This window comes from Dromaius novaehollandiae, chromosome 3 (genome assembly GCF_036370855.1).
Source record: "Dromaius novaehollandiae isolate bDroNov1 chromosome 3, bDroNov1.hap1, whole genome shotgun sequence".
Taxonomy (NCBI): Eukaryota; Metazoa; Chordata; class Aves; order Casuariiformes; family Dromaiidae; genus Dromaius; species Dromaius novaehollandiae.
The window spans coordinates 4,204,198-4,219,815 of NC_088100.1; the positions used below are offsets into that span (position 1 = coordinate 4,204,198).

Below are 15,618 nucleotides of genomic sequence, written 5' to 3' on the forward strand. Positions count from 1 at the left end.
ACGGCTGAACGCCCCAAACGGCCCCGCCAACCCTCCCTCCCGACCCTGAGGGGGGTGAGGCAGCTTTGGCAGCTCCCTGCCGTGCTCCGAGGCTGCCCGGGGCCCTCAGGGCCCCCAACGCGCTGGGCAGAGGCCGCCGGGCGGCTCGGAGCCTCCCTGGGGGCCGGCGACACCCCGCTCCCCCGTCCCGGCCCTGTGCGAGCGCTTCAGCTGCCCGCAGAAACGCCTGTCTAATAGCCACGGAAATATGCGCGGGAATAGCCGATATTCGATATACTACGTATTTTTTTAAGCTTTATCACCCGGAAGATAGCTTTACAACCTCTGTTTCCTCACGGGTGAGGGTTGCGCCCGGCTGCTTCGTGGCTTTTCAAGCAGGCTGCGCCTTGCTCGCCTTTTCCTGCGCCCGAAAGCGCGGAAGGCCCCCGACGGCGTCCGAGGAGCCGGGCTGGCGCCTCAGCGGCCGGGAGGGAGGCAGGCCCCCAAGATGGCGATGCTGGCGGAGCGTGAGTGGCTTCTCGGGGCTCCCCGGGGGAGGAACCGCTTGTTGGGGGGTGATTCCGCCTGCAGCGGGGGGTGATGGCGGGAATGGCGAGGAGAAGGAGCCGTTATGCCTGCGGGGAGGGTGCCGGTCTGGGCGCTACCGCTGTAGCGGGGAGCGGGGGTCGCCTCAGGGCTGCCCCGCGCCGCCCTCCGCCAGGCCTGGGCGCTGGGCGGCTGCCCTGAGGCCGGGGGTTTGGGGCCAGGGCGAAATTCCGCTGTGGGGGAAGGAGAGAGCAGGAGATAAAGGGTTTTAGGCGGCTGCTTCGGTAAAGGCACCAGCCTGCGTAGCTCTAAGTGCAGTAGATCCCCTGGGCTCACTGGGAGAACTCATGTTTAAGGCTGAGCCGTTTCTTGTAAGCCTTTTGCACCAGGGTGTTGCCGAATGGAGCATTCGTGAAGGTTTTCTATGTTGTTACGAGCCACCTGGGTAATTTCTTCCCCCTCCCTGCCCCCCCCCCCCCCCAACACTGGAATCAAGAAGGGCTTTGCTCCTACCTCTGAGATGCTTGAAGGCTTGGGCTCCCTATATCTAACAGCATCGATTAAAGCCTTGGGGTGAATATCCCAGTCGATAACTTTTCTTTGGGTGAAGTTCATCTATTCAGGATACAGAACTCTCTTGGGGTTGGCCTGAAGTGGGATTTTTTTTTTTTTTCCCGCAGAAACAAAGTTTTTGTTACCTTGTCTTCCAAATTCAAGATGTGTTTCTGTGAAGTAGCTTTCTCTAGTAAATGTAAATCTGTGTGTAAACCTCTCAATTATGCACGCACAATATTTCGTCGTGTTAACGGAGAGTGCAAATGCGACAAGAAACTTTTCTAATAATAGTTACAGACTATTGCGTAGTTACAGAATACTGCGTTCATGTACGTTTTTATGTAACAGCTTTGGTATACTTGTGTTGTTAATGTTCTTAGCTGATATTGGTAAGATTAACTGTTGTCAAGATACCCTGAAAATCATAACAGAAGGTCTAATAAATTTGTTTCCTTAACTGTAGGAAAGATGGACATAAGTGTAATGGCTAAAGAGAAAATCTGGTTTCCATTGGGAGATATAGATCTGAATTGTTGAAAATTGCTTTTATGCATGTACCTTTCTGATTATTTCAGATGTCAACTTTGTTGGTACCATTTTTGAGAATTTCTTCTTTTTTTAATTTGATACTGCAAGTTTCAGTATTGTAATGCTACGTTAATGCTTTTGGATATAGTGAAAAACAAACAAACAAAAAAACCCTTTGGAAATCGGTTGTCTTAAAAACAAATCTAACTACTGAAAGCCACCTTTCCAGAATTGTACGTTTTTGTTCATCACCTGCACATTCAGTAAGGCCGTGTAATCCACTTGTATTCTTGTTTGCAATTCTGCATCAAGTTCACATGCTCCTACTAATCCCAAAAGAGAGCTGGGGAGAGGGGTTAATTGGTTTTACTACAACTGTGAAAGCACATGCATAGCAGGAACCTAAAATAACAGTTTATGTAGTTTGAGTTTAAAAGCATATCAGTAGCAGAAATGGGCAAAAGGTTAGCTTTTACTTTTCACTTATTTTTAACTCAGAGTTTTTAATAAACTTTGATAATTAACTGTCTGTCTGAGTGGTGCTCATTTTGGAGGGAAAAAAACTATATTGATGGGTTTACTAGCTTGGAATAAAAAACATTCCTGTCTGTGGACTGTATCTTTTTCTTTTCCTGATCATTGAAGGCAAATTCAGCTTATTTATTACTGTCCTTGTTATCACTAGATGTAGGCCCGCAGCTCTGGTTTGGATGGGAACCCATAATCTCGCATGCTATAGAGACATGGGCAAAGTTAGAAGTTGGGTACTGGGTCAGAAGGATTTGTGAATGAAAGCATAGAATTTGGTGATTTGGGGAAATGAACTGGGTGAGTCAGAGCTCTTGAATGCCTCCTAGCTTACTTTCAGAAAATTATAGTTTAATTCCATGTCTGGTGCACGTATTTGTTTGGGCAAAACAGTTTAGTAATTGATCTTTTCCAAATAGTGGGGCCTCTGGGTTAAGGGAGTATCTAAAGAAATGACAGTTTTCTCCACTGGATGGTGCTACTTGCTCAGAATTTCATTAATATCTCTAGCATCATTTTCTAAGAGCAGCCCAGAACGTTGGTGTTAACTTCAGAGCTGAACTTTTTAGCTGGAAGAGAGTAGATTTTTAAAAGACCTCTGTGAGCAAACATCTCTGACAAACTGCAGGCTGAATACCTTTTTTATCATTTGTTTGGAGAGGGTAGATGATTTATGATTGCTATAGGTGACATGAAAGTGTTCCTGATTCTTCTTAAATACTTTTGATCAATATAAGCAACTTTCTTTAGTTTCCTGCAACTAGCTTATGATATTTGAAAATAAGACTGTGTTAACATGACAGAAATGTGAGGATGAATCCCCTTACAGTAGTTGCAAGGTTTGAAGTACATGGATTAAAAGTGCTGGGAAGAGGAAGGTCTCTTAAAATTTCAAGCTTAAGAAATCTTTGCATTAAGTCTCCTCGTGTTTTGTTATCAGGGTTCTCCTGGGAGTAGAATGTCTTGGGGCTTGTCTACAGAGAGGTATTCTGGAAAATTAATCAAAATTAACTTTTAAAGTGGATTAGTTGAACTTCATCAAACAATTCAGTTTGGAAATTAATTTAAATTCACACGTTCAGTTGACATGGATTACTTCTACTGCGTAGACAAATCCTTAGATACACACTGTACTTTACAAATGTGTGAATTGCATTGACTTTAATTTCTTGGGATTTGCAACCTTGCCACTTGGGGAACTAGTTACAGAGAGCAAAATAGTAGATGAGCATACTGAGTATGGTGTTATAGATAGATTAAAAAATAGAATTGAGCAAGTTGGTTTTAGTGACTCAGTGAAGGAGAGTTGTTGCTAACTGAGGGATTTTAAACAAAGGGAATAATTAGGAAATATGATTGAAAGGAAGGCTGCTGCTCAGCTGGGGAGCATAACCTTCTCTATGAAATTGGTTCTTTTTATTAACCTTAATGTCTGTTTCACACTTAGCTACTAAAGGAAGCAATGGCCAAGATTTTCCCAGTTTTGGTAGGCCTTAACTTTTACTGCCCAGCTTGATTGAGATCTTTTTAATTCATTCCCCCTATCAACCCTCTGAAACGTGGGTCCCTAGAAATTGTCTGTATCTTGGGTGAAGGAAGATGATAAAGCATGTGAAATTGATTGCCCCAAATTCCTAGCTGACTGTCTCAAACACAGTAAATGAGTGAAGTGAGCCACCTAGCCAGGCGTTCTGTTCGCAGTGGAGCAGTTGGGAAGCCTAATCTGCTTGGGCCCGTGTAAAAATCCCAGTCCACAGTAGCACTTTACCACGTTGTGTTACCAGCACAGGGTTTGTAGTGGATGTTTGTTTCTCTGAAGGCTGCCTGATGGAAATAGGTCAATCATTTGCCTATAGAGAAGTGGACCGAACGAGTGTTGTATGGATTTCTGTCACAGCACTGAGTCACTTATACTGTAAAATCTTTTTAATAGACTGTTTGGTGTTTTATGAAATTCTTTGTCAGACTTCTGCTTTTTAAGGGACTGCCTTATGTTGCCTATTTTGAGCTTCGAAGCTTCAAACAATGTTTAAAAAAAGCAACCACCATCACACTTTCTGGTAGCATTAGTTTTTATTTAAGAAAGACCCAAGATGAGGCTAAAAATAAATTGAACTTCGCTGTGATATTCTCTCCCTCTGGCCCAGATTGTGAGTACTGCATTTTAGGGAAAGATGATTTCCTGATTATGATGAAAACGTCTCGGTGGACATGGGTTCCTACTGACTTTTTGTGGCCTTGAGTTACTCGGTCATAATGATTCTCCATTTCCCATCTTGTTTAACGAAGTTTGTAATCTTCCTGTCTCCCATTCTTTTCATCTTGTTTTATTTCAGTTCTCTTCCTGCATATGTTTAGGTGCACACTTAATGTGACTGGTTAACTGTAGTAACTTTTCTTCCTCGATTTCAGTGAAGCTATTCGTAGTGATAAAGGCAAACATATGTATTTGGGCATGGGGCATTGTAGTTATTCAGTAGTAGATTTAGAACAGAAGAAGCCAGATCCTGAAGATCTCTGACACCTGCAATAATTTCTATTGACTTTTGCAGGGTTTCTGAATAAGCCATTTTGTGGCAAATCCAAAATCTGAAATTGGGTAGATTTCTGCTCTGTCATTCTATATGAGTGATTAGGTTTTATTTGGGGTTTGGCTTTTTGTTATGAAGGCAGATACTAGATCTCCTTTATTCTTGATAAGAGGAAGGATGGACAGTAGATATTTGTCAGAGCTAGGAAAACCAGCTTTGACATCTCTTCTATAGATCACCTGTTGAAGCCAAATGTAAAATAAAGTTCAAACCGAACTTAGGCCTATACTTTTAAATGACATTTCCTAAAGCTTTTGCTAAAGTGCAGCCCGTCCCCAGGGTTTGACCAATTCCATAGCTATCTTGCTGTGGCATTATTCACATTAATAGTAATATTTTTCACTGGACTTCTTTGCAATCTATAATTTGGTAAAAATAACCCCCCCCCAAAACATGCTTGGTCTGGCATAAGTTCTGTTTTTTGGAATGAAGGACTTCTCTTGAATTGATTAGAAATAAATAATATGCACACTGTAAGCACAGTATAAACGGAGCCTGACTTTTCCTTCTTGCTGTAGCCCGTCGAAGGCAGAAGTGGTCTGTGGATCCACGAAACAGTGCTTGGAGTAAAGATGAATCTAAATTTGGCCAGAAGATGCTGGAAAAGATGGGCTGGTCCAAAGGAAAGGTATGACTTAAAGGAGAATTGTCTAGCTGAAAGGTTGTCTCTCAACTTTTTTTGAACTAAAAACGCTGAGAAGAGGAGAGATCTGGGTGGAAGACTTGCAGGTGACTCTCGGTCCCAGTGTTTAAACAGCCATCTTCTTTTTATGTAATTTATTCTTGAAGTCTGATGAGAATGCAGAGAAAACTTGAGCAATGTTAAATTTTTAGGTTTTTTACACAGATACTCACTAACTTCTGGCTTTCTTGCTTTCCATTCCCCACTCCCCTCCCAAACAAGATAATGTCCCCCAGTAAAAACAGGAGCATGGATGTAAAATCAGATAAGTATTAGAGAAGACTTTAAGTTGCCTTTATGCCCTCAGTTCTCTCCATGGCCTTCTATATTGTTTAAAACAACTCCAGGATCTGCTTTAATCTTTCACCTATTTTTTAAAGGTTACTTCTGATGTGTTCCCTGAATGACTGAAATGTAGTGTGTGAGCTGTATTCCTTTCTACTTCCAGCCTATACCTGTGCGGTAAGGGGGTGAGGTGACTGGCTTTGGTGCTAAGAATAACTCTCTAGGTCAATGCAGACATCTCAGCTCTCCCTTAAAAGCAGTTTAACTTCCACAAAGGTGTCTCAGCAAAGCGGGGAGTTGGGCTTGCATGTCAGCGTGTTTTCAAGTCTTGCGTCACTAATGAAACGCACAAAGAAAATCCACAATATATCCTTAACTGTTCTCCTTCAACTCCTCTCCCTGCCCCTTTTAAAAGGAATAAAATTAGGACTGTTTTCAACTCTGTGAATAAATTAAAATTTACAGTGCCAAAAATAAGCCTGCTCTTGGATTGTAGCCTACTCTTGCCTCAGAAAACTGGCTTCTATTTAGTACATAAAAAATCTTCTGCCTGCCTTTAATTTCAAAAATAACCAGTGGTACCTGATTCAAAGGCTGCTGAAATCAAGGAACTGGCATTGGTTTCTCTAGGCTTTAGAACAAACTGTTGCAGTATGTGACTGAGAACTGTCTGGCTATGTAAAGGTGCATGCATGTTTGTTTTGTATGTAAGATGAAAATAGATGTATAACCCAGAGTAGAAAAAAATACTGCTAAATATTCTGTTTATATCTTAGGCAGCCAGTTCATCTCAGCGTAGATAATGCCTTTGCCGTTACGAACGCTGTGTCAGGGTGTGGAAGGAAGGCCCTGTGTTGCTTTGTGTCTGTCATCTCCCCTCGTCTTCCTCACAGTAATTCTCCTAGCTTAGGCTGCAGGGTCTTCCTTTACAACAGCTACAGCTGTGCTAGAAGGTTTTATATCCCCATTTCATTATAAACTCAGACAAAGGCTTTGTCTTCCCCCCACCCCAAATCATACAGATAAAAAAGATAATACCAGACCCAAAGATTGCTTCCAAGATGCGAATGCTTAGGGTTTTTAGAACAGACAAAACCAACATTTGTTTGCCCCCATCTCTTTACTAAGTTACGGGTGTGAATGCTATAGAGGATGTTTTTAAGGCTCTGTTAGCTGCATTCTGATCCTTTCTCTGCCCCCCACCCCAACATACCTTTATTATGCAGTATGAGCTATCCTGTGTCTTATAGCTGTTTGTCGTTATGCATCTGCCTTCCCAATGGCGACTGTATTTTTGGTGAGAGACACATTTATGTTGTGTGTTTTGTTTTAAAATAGTAAACACTTTGGAGTTGCCTGGGAGTGTCAGGTGGCTTCCTGATTAATCACCCAGCTACCTAATGTTGTTGCTATTTTAGTGTTTATGATATTTTGCTGGAGGCTTTAGTAGTAAATTAGAAATACTTAATATCTCGTGTGTGCTAATGCCTGCAAATGAATTAAGTTGCCGGCAAGCAAATAAATAGTAACTTGTGGTTTATTGCTGTATTTCATTACAAATTGTCTTACAGTACAAAAACTCTAGTTGCTTAGACACTGCAGAAAAATCCTTACGCTTTTGCCCTTAAATCCTCCTCAGGGTCTTGGGGCTCAGGAACAAGGGAATACAGAACATATCAAGGTTCACGTGAAAAACAACATGCTGGGGTTAGGAGCAACCATCAATCACGAGGTGAGCACTCGACCTGGGTAAGAAAATGTGGCTCCCATTTCAGCTAAAGCACAACCTTTGTGATGGGACTTCAGTGAAATCTGCTGTCACTTTTGGTGGCGGTATACACCTGTGTGAACATCTCTGCAGAAACTCTTGACCTTCAGTTTAGTTATGCTCTGTTGGGTGTTTTGGGAGAAAGTGGCTATTTGGGAAGGTTACAGTGAGTACAGGAGGCTGTTCAGAGAATAGTTGCTTTCTAGCAAACCACTAAAATACTTGCTTCCTCTGTGTCTCTTCTGTAAAGGCTACCTAGCTTAGCTTTATGCCTTCTGCCTTTCCTTCTGGAACAGTCACCTTCCTGAGTGGAGCTCAGGTACATAGCAAAAGCAGAATTTAGTCTTAAAGGTACTGGATTCTGAGTCAACATCTCGAGTAACATTGTTGCCGGAAAAATCACCTTAATATTTCCTGCCTGCTGTTGAAAACATCTAGCCCAGACTATGGCACGCAGAGCCAACAGCAGCTCAGTATTGTTTGAAGACATGCAAACACAACCCTTATCAGTTCTGCACTTTGGAGTGACTGTTAACAAGCCGCTGTTAGTGTTGCCACCTGTGGAGTTTCAGAGGGTCCCTCCTGCCAAGAAGGGTTAAGTACCTGCGATTAAGTTACTTCTCAGAGTGCAGAATCTTAATACACTTTTTAGCAAAATTTCTGTTAGGACTGAAAGCTCTTGCCTTGTATTCATGGGGGTGATATTTACAGGACAACTGGATTGCTCATCAGGATGACTTCAACCAGCTTCTGGCTGAACTGAATGATTGCCATGGACAGGGTGAAACAGGTAGGTTCATGCTTTGCTCAGTCAGATGCTGGAAGCTTAACAGGGTTTCCATTCTTTCTGTCTTAAAAGGCTAGCTGGGACCTAATCCTTTGGGCTGCTCATAGTATGGGGTTGACAACTTCCCTTCCTCCCCCTCTCCCTGAAAATCAGTGGGAGCAGAAGGACATGTCATCCATGATCATGCTAAAGTTTGTCTCATTGGATGCGTAAATCTTAGTGTGTTGTTTTTGCTCTGGGTCAGGCTCCTGTTAAAGGCTTTTTATTGAGATAGCAAACATCAAAATTTTGAACTTGTGTGTTTTACCCAAGACCACAACATAGAGGACCTTTTGCTGGGATGTGCTACAAGAGCACTTGTTTCTTTGAAAAGCAGCCAGAGTGAGTATGAAAGCTCACAACAAAAACATTCGCCATTGCAACGCGTTTGCCTTTGTTTAGCTAAGGAACTGTTGCATCTGGCTTGCATGCGCTGGTGGTTTCTTAACTGCCTACCTTTCCTGCCCTCAAAGAACTGCTTTTTAGCTTTTGACTCAGGGTTATGCATTTCTGTTTTGAATGTGGTATAATGTGATTTTTCTAGCCGTGATGTAGAGCACACAAGTGGGGAAACTATACAGCTTCCCCAAAAGAGCTATATATAAAGTCATCTAATTTTGAAAAGCTCTTGGTGTATGTTCAGTCTGACGTGTGTTTAAAAAATGAAGTAATGCTTCAGTGGTGGGTGTAAGCTTACAGAAGGAACTGCACACATCAAAGCTGGTTTATCATCTCTCCTTTAGTTAGACTGGTACATCTCTCAAGTTCAGACTCTAACTGCATATCTGAACAAGCCTCTGTGGAGTGTCATTAAATCAAGAGGATCTGTTGGACAGCCTGTCCGCATGCTGCCAGTGGCAGAATTGTCACCCTAGTGAATTCAGCAACTAGAGAGCAGAAGATTTTCTAGGAGAGGGAGGGTAGAAGGAGGAGGAGGAAAGTCAATTACAAGAAGGATCAAATTAGTTGTTTAGGGAAAAGTTTAATTCCTTGACTCTTGTAGTTGGTGACAGTCCAGAAAATGAGGATTAAAATTCTGGATCTAAAGCTTAAACTTTTTTTAATTGCTATGTTAGTCATCCTTGTGCACTGCAGCCCTAATTGTGATCTGAGGCCACACAGTGCTAGGTGCTGTAGTTAAAATCCTAAAGCGGTAAAATAGCATATTGTAGGGAAATTCCGAAAGTTCCTGTCTGTCTTTATGTATAAATTCTACCCAAGTTCCAACTTGAGCGGTGGGAAGATCAGTTAAGTGTAACTGGTGGGAAGCCTGCAAACTGATGAGCAGAGAGCTGAAATGACTTGCCCAAGGACACAGTGAGTCAGCACAGAGGCAGGTTCAGTGAGCAAGGCTGACTTGTTCCTAAACCTGTGCTGTATTCCCTGGGTCATCTGTACAGATGCAAAGTGGCCCCCTAAAGTGGCCTCCTTTCCCTGGAGTCAGGACTTGTCCTGGTGGAGAGGCACATGGCAGCTGCAGGTGCTGCTGCCTGGCTACTGCTGGCAGAGTAGCAGCATGTTATCATTCCCAGGGTTTGGCAACTGGACGTGGTGTATTGTGGGCATTGAAACCCTTGTTGGGTCAGAGAACTAAGCAAGTTCCCCTCAGAATGACCCTGGTCACCTTCATGGCTGCGTTTCCAAGGGACCTGCATGGCTGAGGTTCTGTGCTGCTTGCCATGGGAGATGGGGGCATTCAGGCATGCAGAGGGAATGTGGACCAAGAAAGCAGCATTTTGCGCCTGCTTTGCGCAGCCCTCAGTGCCCCTGGGCCTGCAGAGCAGTGGGGAAGCAGGGCTGCTGCCTGGAGCCCGTCTCAGCAGGGAGGTGTGTCAGATGCCCTCCTCTCTGACCAGGTTCTGTCAGGTATTCCACGCGTGGGAGGGGAACTCTTTGCATTTGAAATGAGCAGGTCAAGATCAAGGTGCCAACAAAGAACAAGGCGGTGTTTATTAACAGTAGGAGCAGAGCAGGCAGCATCATTCGCAATGCATGGAGAGCTTTTGGTGACCAGGCTTTCAAGATCTCATCCCAAGGCTGTTCAGTCAGGCGGCTTTCCCCTTTTGCTCACTGGATCAGTTTGCTAGATCATCCCTCATTTTTCCTTCTCTCTCTTCTCTCTTTTGGGAAAGGTGTCTAGTTGATGGAAGGTCACTGCAAGAGTTACCGAGGTATTAAATGGTGCCAAAGAAGACATCTTGTGTTCAGTCCCAGGAGAAGCTTAGCAGTACTTCTGCTTGGCGATTTGATCAAAAGCAGATGTCCCATTCCAACAGCTAATGTTGCCAACTTCACAGCTGACATCATCTTTGCAGGGAATACAACTGAAGGTGCATACCCAGATGCCTCCCAAAGCATTGTCATATGCTCGTCATGTCTTGGTACCACAGGCAAGTTGCCAGACGCAGGGACCAGCTGAGTGTTTCCTCCTGCCTAATTCCAGAGCTCTGGGCGTGGTAGGACAGGTCAATGCCTGCCTGCATAGCCAGTAGCTGCAGTGCTGGCTAATCTCCTAAGTGCCATGAGTACGGCAATGCAGATGATCTCCTGCCAAGGCAGGTACCCACGCATTCCCATTAAAGTCACTAGAAATGACAACATCTCGGCCCCAAGTCGTTCCTTTTGTATGAGTGTCCCTGATGCGTCCAGTCCCTAGCAACGGGAAGAAGAGCTCTTCGGTAGCTGCGTTCTAAGGGCTTTGCGATACTTTTCAGCACGCAGAGCTTTTTCCCCTTCTTGCGTTAACGGCTCCGTTGCTGGCTGCCCTTCTTAGGCAGCTAAGAGCACTTTCTGCAAGGGAGTGTGGTTCTCGTGGCACCCTTGCCAAACTTTAGAGCCCATGGCAATGGTGTAACCCTTTCCGCCTTGCACATTTTGTTGCCATCATCCCTCCTGATGCCCCTTATCCTCTATGCCTGCCTGTAGTGTGAATGGGTGTGTAGGCTGGGGGGGGGGATCGCCTCGATGGTTAACCAAGCCTTTCCTTTTTTCCTGTTCAAGACTGGCTTCCGTATCTGCAAGACCCGTGTAACCCAAATCCTTGCCACAGTGATGGAGTCTGTGAATACGAAAGGGAAAGCAAGCTGCAGCTACCACTGACCTCTCCCGTCAGCCTTGATTTTCTTCTGAACTCGGTAACACAAGCGATAAGGATTCAGAGCTACGATTCCCCCAAGAAGATCGGAGCCACTCAGTTTTCAGGCAAGAGCAGGAACAAAACACCTCACTGTTTTTGAACTAGCAGCCCCCAGAAAACCCTCTCTGTGGTGCTTCTCAGGGGATGTAAATAGCCTCCAACCCCACCAGGTGGGGATGCTGTGATGGGAACCTCTCTAATGGGAACTGCCCATGCAGAACAGCGCGTGTGGGACTTGTAGGTGGGCCTATAGGGTAGGACACAAGCCCTGCTACACTGGCTCTATCCACTAGCCACTAAACCACTCTCTGTGGTTTATTTTCGCAGGTGCCCATCAGCACAAGCCTTCTTCTTTACGGGTGAGAGATGTCAGTCAATGCAGGTCCATGGAAACATGCTGGGACTGACAGTTGGTGGAATTGCTGGAACCATTGTCTTACCCATCGTCCTCATTTCCATGATGAGTAGAAGATAAAGAGCTGTAGGGGGATAAATCTCAGCCCCGTAGAGTCCAGAAGACATCAGTGTGCAGTGAAAAATGTTAAAGTACAACTTGTAAAAGAGCAGTCAGCATATGAATGTGGAAAGCAAAACAAATCATCTTCTAACAGTTTCTGCCTTAACATGCCCGATTATCTGGCTGGACCTGACCATGGGCAAAGGACAGTTGCAGATCCATTTACCTTCTGCAAGCTGCTCCAGCCAGGGGAGTCCCCCACAAAAGTTTTCCAGCTCAAAAATTGCCCAGGGTTATATAACGAATGACAAAAATTCCCATGAAGATGAATAAAATTGCAGGCCCTGCTTGGTAGTTGATGTGCAAGAGAGAGAAACAGGAATGAAGCCACGTTGCTGCTCCTTTCTCATCTGCAAGATTGGTGAGAGGAGCTGCCATCACATGCAAGCATGTCTGCCCTCAAGTCCCCCCCTCCCTTCATTTCTCTTCTCTCCAGACCCCTTCCCCTCTTAATGCTATACAAAGCTCCCATGCAGAGGGACATCACACGAAAGCATCCAGGCAAGTCCCAGTGAAGTCCTCTCCTGCCCATAATTTGGTGGTGCTGCTCAGCAAGCTGCCCCTACCCTGGAATTACTTTACCCTCAGCCAGCAGCAGGTATCAGGGGTCTGTGCCAGACAGTGCCATCACGGAGAGAGACAAGGACAAGATAAGATCACAAGGACATCTCAAGGATTGGGGCTGTGAGGAAAACACGGGGCGGCGGGGGGGTTCCAGTGGTGGGACACATTCATCAGAAGAGGCCTCTGCCCACTCCACCCCTGCACTGGGAACAGTTGCTCGCTGGAGTTGGGGCTGGCAGAGTTTCATGGCAACAGGCTAGAAGCCTGCTCAAAATTTGTGACTGCCTCTTAGCTGAGGGCAGCAAGCTTCAGCCCAAGCTGCAGGGCAAATCACCTTGTTACTTGTTCTAGCACAAGTGCAGGCACTGTCTTTACCACATCTGGAGTGAAGGGATGGTGCCAAATCTGCTTCGGCTAGTGCAACAATTGAAAAGGTGACAGGAAAGTGAGTCTCAGCAACAAAACAAGACATTGCAACAACGGGCAAAGGGCATAAAGGCATTAAGTGGCTTAGCAGCAACATAGGAGAAGAGCAATCCGGAACAGAAGGAAAGATTTAACCAGCTGAGAAAGCTCTTTCTTAGTGCTAAAGACATGGAAGCAGGAAGAGACTTGTCAGAAGCCAAACCGAGTCTGGCTTTGCAAAGGAAGGGAAAACAAAGAGCAGTGGGCCTTTTTTCAGCCGTATTCATGAAAAGAGAATACGGGCCAATGAAGACATGCAGCAATGAGCACAGGGGTAAGACAGAGAGAAGCTCACCCAAGTGCACCAAAGTTTCCCTGTGTTTTGGCGAGGAGCATGGGCAGGAAGGCAGGGTGGCTATGAATATAATGGTGTGGGAATGGAAATTGCTCTGTCTGAAATGGAAGTGAAATCTGGTAATGGGGCTGAACGAAGACCAAGGACTAGATATGCCCACTTGGTTCTCTGGCAAGAGCTGGAAAATGGTCTCCTTGCTTTCACAGTGATGTTCTTATACATACCCTGACTCCAGGGGCCGGTGCACCAAACACCAAGAAAATCATGGGTAGAATTGCAAGATGGCATAACACACTGCAAAAACATGCATGTACTCAGACACTGTTCAGTTTATGTCTGTTGACATAACTGTATGTTATAACTATAAGCCCATGTATCTGGGCTTTCTCCCACCCACGACCCCCACGCTGCCCCGCCAACACCAGCACACACTCCCTCCTGCCCAGTGCAGCCCGGGGCCGCAGAGCTCTCTTGCAGCCTCTGCTTGGCTCGGCGTGCAGTGCTGGGCTGGGCAGTGCTGGGCTGTGCTGGGCTGAGCTGTGTTGTTCTGGGCTGGGCTGCTGAGAGGGCTCTGGCAGGGCCTTTGGAGGTGCTGCTGCACGCTGAGCAAGACAGCAGAGGGGAAGAGCTGCCCCAGGCCAGAGGAGCCAGCGTCACCAAGCACCCAGGGGCTGGGCACCCACGCGCAGCTGCGGAGCACAGCAGCAGCAGCTGCCGCTCACTCCCCAGCATCACAGACAAGTGTCCTTCAGCTCCGGGAAGGTGCTGGAAAGCGTGCAGGAAGCTGCTGTCCCACAACTGAGGGGGAGAGCTTTGGGAAGAGCAGGCTGACAGTCCTTCACAAAACTCAACCTGAAGCAAGTGGAGAGCACCTGCTCTCGCTCATTCCTGCCACAAGCTCACTCTCCCTCCATCTCCTCCCCGCAGCCCCACAAACACCCCAACGGCGGGCGTCCAGGGCACCTGGCCAGCCGCACTGGTGCTCCCAACAGAGGAGCAGCAGCCGCAGTGGCAGCTCCCAGGAGCCCTGGCCTTGCTCTTCACTGCCGATGGCATCTCCTTGGTGCAGACATCTGCTCTGGCCTTGAGAGCCGTCGGCTGGCACCGGCTGCTGCTGGGCCTCCCGCTCTCCCTTCCTTCAGCTTCCCTCAGCCTCCGCCCAGGTTGCGGCCTGCTTCTCCTTCCTTGGCTTGTCGCCTCTGGCTCTGCTGTGGCTCTTGGGCGTGGGGCTGGCAGCAGCAGGCCCGGCAGAGGGCACATGCTGCCGCCTTGCTGCCACCCTCCCGCTGAGCACAGGCAGGCTTGTCTGGGCTGGGGCCCTGCACCCCCAGCCTTGGGCACAGCGAGGCATGGCAAGCTCCTGCCGCAAGCATCTGCCCTGCCTGCCCCTGACTCCCAGCCTCACTGGAAGCCTCTCAAGCCAGCGCTCATCTCATGCCACTCTCAACTCGCGTGAAGATGCCATGGCAGCCAAACTGCCCTCTGCCCTGGCCCAGAGCTGCTCCCTGCCGCCCATGGCTTGGGGCTGGGCTCCTTGGCCTGCAGCCTCCCGTGCCCAGCTGGGCTGCGGCATCGCGGCGGGCCGAGGGGCAGAGCCTGGCCCTGCAGGAGCTGAGTTGGCAGCCGCCACAGAGCCTGTGTGGTCACAGCTGCGTGCAGAGCGGGCAGCATGGCGGCTGCCAGGGCACAGGCACAGGGGCCCCCTGGGCACCAGGCAGCTGCAGCCCCGTGTGGGGCCTTCAGGAAGGCACCAGCCCTGAGTCAGGCATTTCTGAGAGGGTCCCTGTGACACACCCCGGCCACTTTCCCAGCCCTCCCACGCAGGCCTTGCGCAGGCTGCTGCCTGTCCAGCCCTCCTGGCACCACCAGCCAAAGGGCCCGCCCCCGTCGCAGCCATCAGGGAGCGTGCTGGGCGCTGGCACTGGCCTAAGCGTGCGGGCAGACGGCACTGCTGCGCTCGCCTGCGTGGCCAGGACACAGGAGTCTGGCACTGCCACGCAAAGGCCACCGCCTTCCTAGGGGCTTGCCAGGGACGGGGCTGCGGTTTTGGCGGGCTTTCTGCTGGCCGCAGCTGTCCTGGGCTTGCCCTTGCAGTGCTGACAGCGGTCAGTGCTTGGGTGACACAAGGGACAGCTCAGCCCGGCGGGGGGTCCTGAAGTGATGTCGCCATCGCATCACAAGCCCTGCTCTTTGTGGAGGCGGGGCTGGGGCAGCCTCCGGTGTCACTTTGCCTGTGAGCCAGCGAGCGAGTGAGCAGGTGAAGAGTGTGGCATTGAGCGGGGACGAAGCAGCAAGGCGGCCGGGTAAGAGCTGCCTCCTTTGGTCTCCCCCCAGGCTCTCCTCCTCTCGGGGC

At 47.6% G+C, this 15,618-nt stretch overlaps 1 protein-coding gene across 4 annotated transcripts in view; it reads left to right on the top strand.

Annotated features, from left to right (window-relative positions):
- The first annotated feature begins 393 nt into the window (after positions 1-393).
- Positions 394-15,618, top strand: part of LOC135327777 (PIN2/TERF1-interacting telomerase inhibitor 1-like) — a 39,514-nt gene continuing 24,289 nt past the window's right edge. Inside the window, exons 1-7 of one of the 4 annotated variants that reach the window (XM_064508287.1) lie at positions 394-506; positions 5,246-5,355; positions 7,334-7,426; positions 8,174-8,252; positions 10,604-10,678; positions 11,289-11,489; positions 11,752-12,228. In XM_064508287.1, the coding sequence (XP_064364357.1) occupies positions 488-506; positions 5,246-5,355; positions 7,334-7,426; positions 8,174-8,252; positions 10,604-10,678; positions 11,289-11,489; positions 11,752-11,831 (657 nt within the window). In that variant the 5' untranslated portion in view covers positions 394-487 and the 3' untranslated portion in view covers positions 11,832-12,228. Of the gene's footprint in view, positions 507-5,245; positions 5,356-7,333; positions 7,427-8,173; positions 8,253-10,603; positions 10,679-11,288; positions 11,490-11,751; positions 12,229-15,618 lie in introns of those variants that run through there. The other 3 variants (XM_064508289.1, XM_064508288.1, XM_064508290.1) reach the window with 3 other exon arrangements.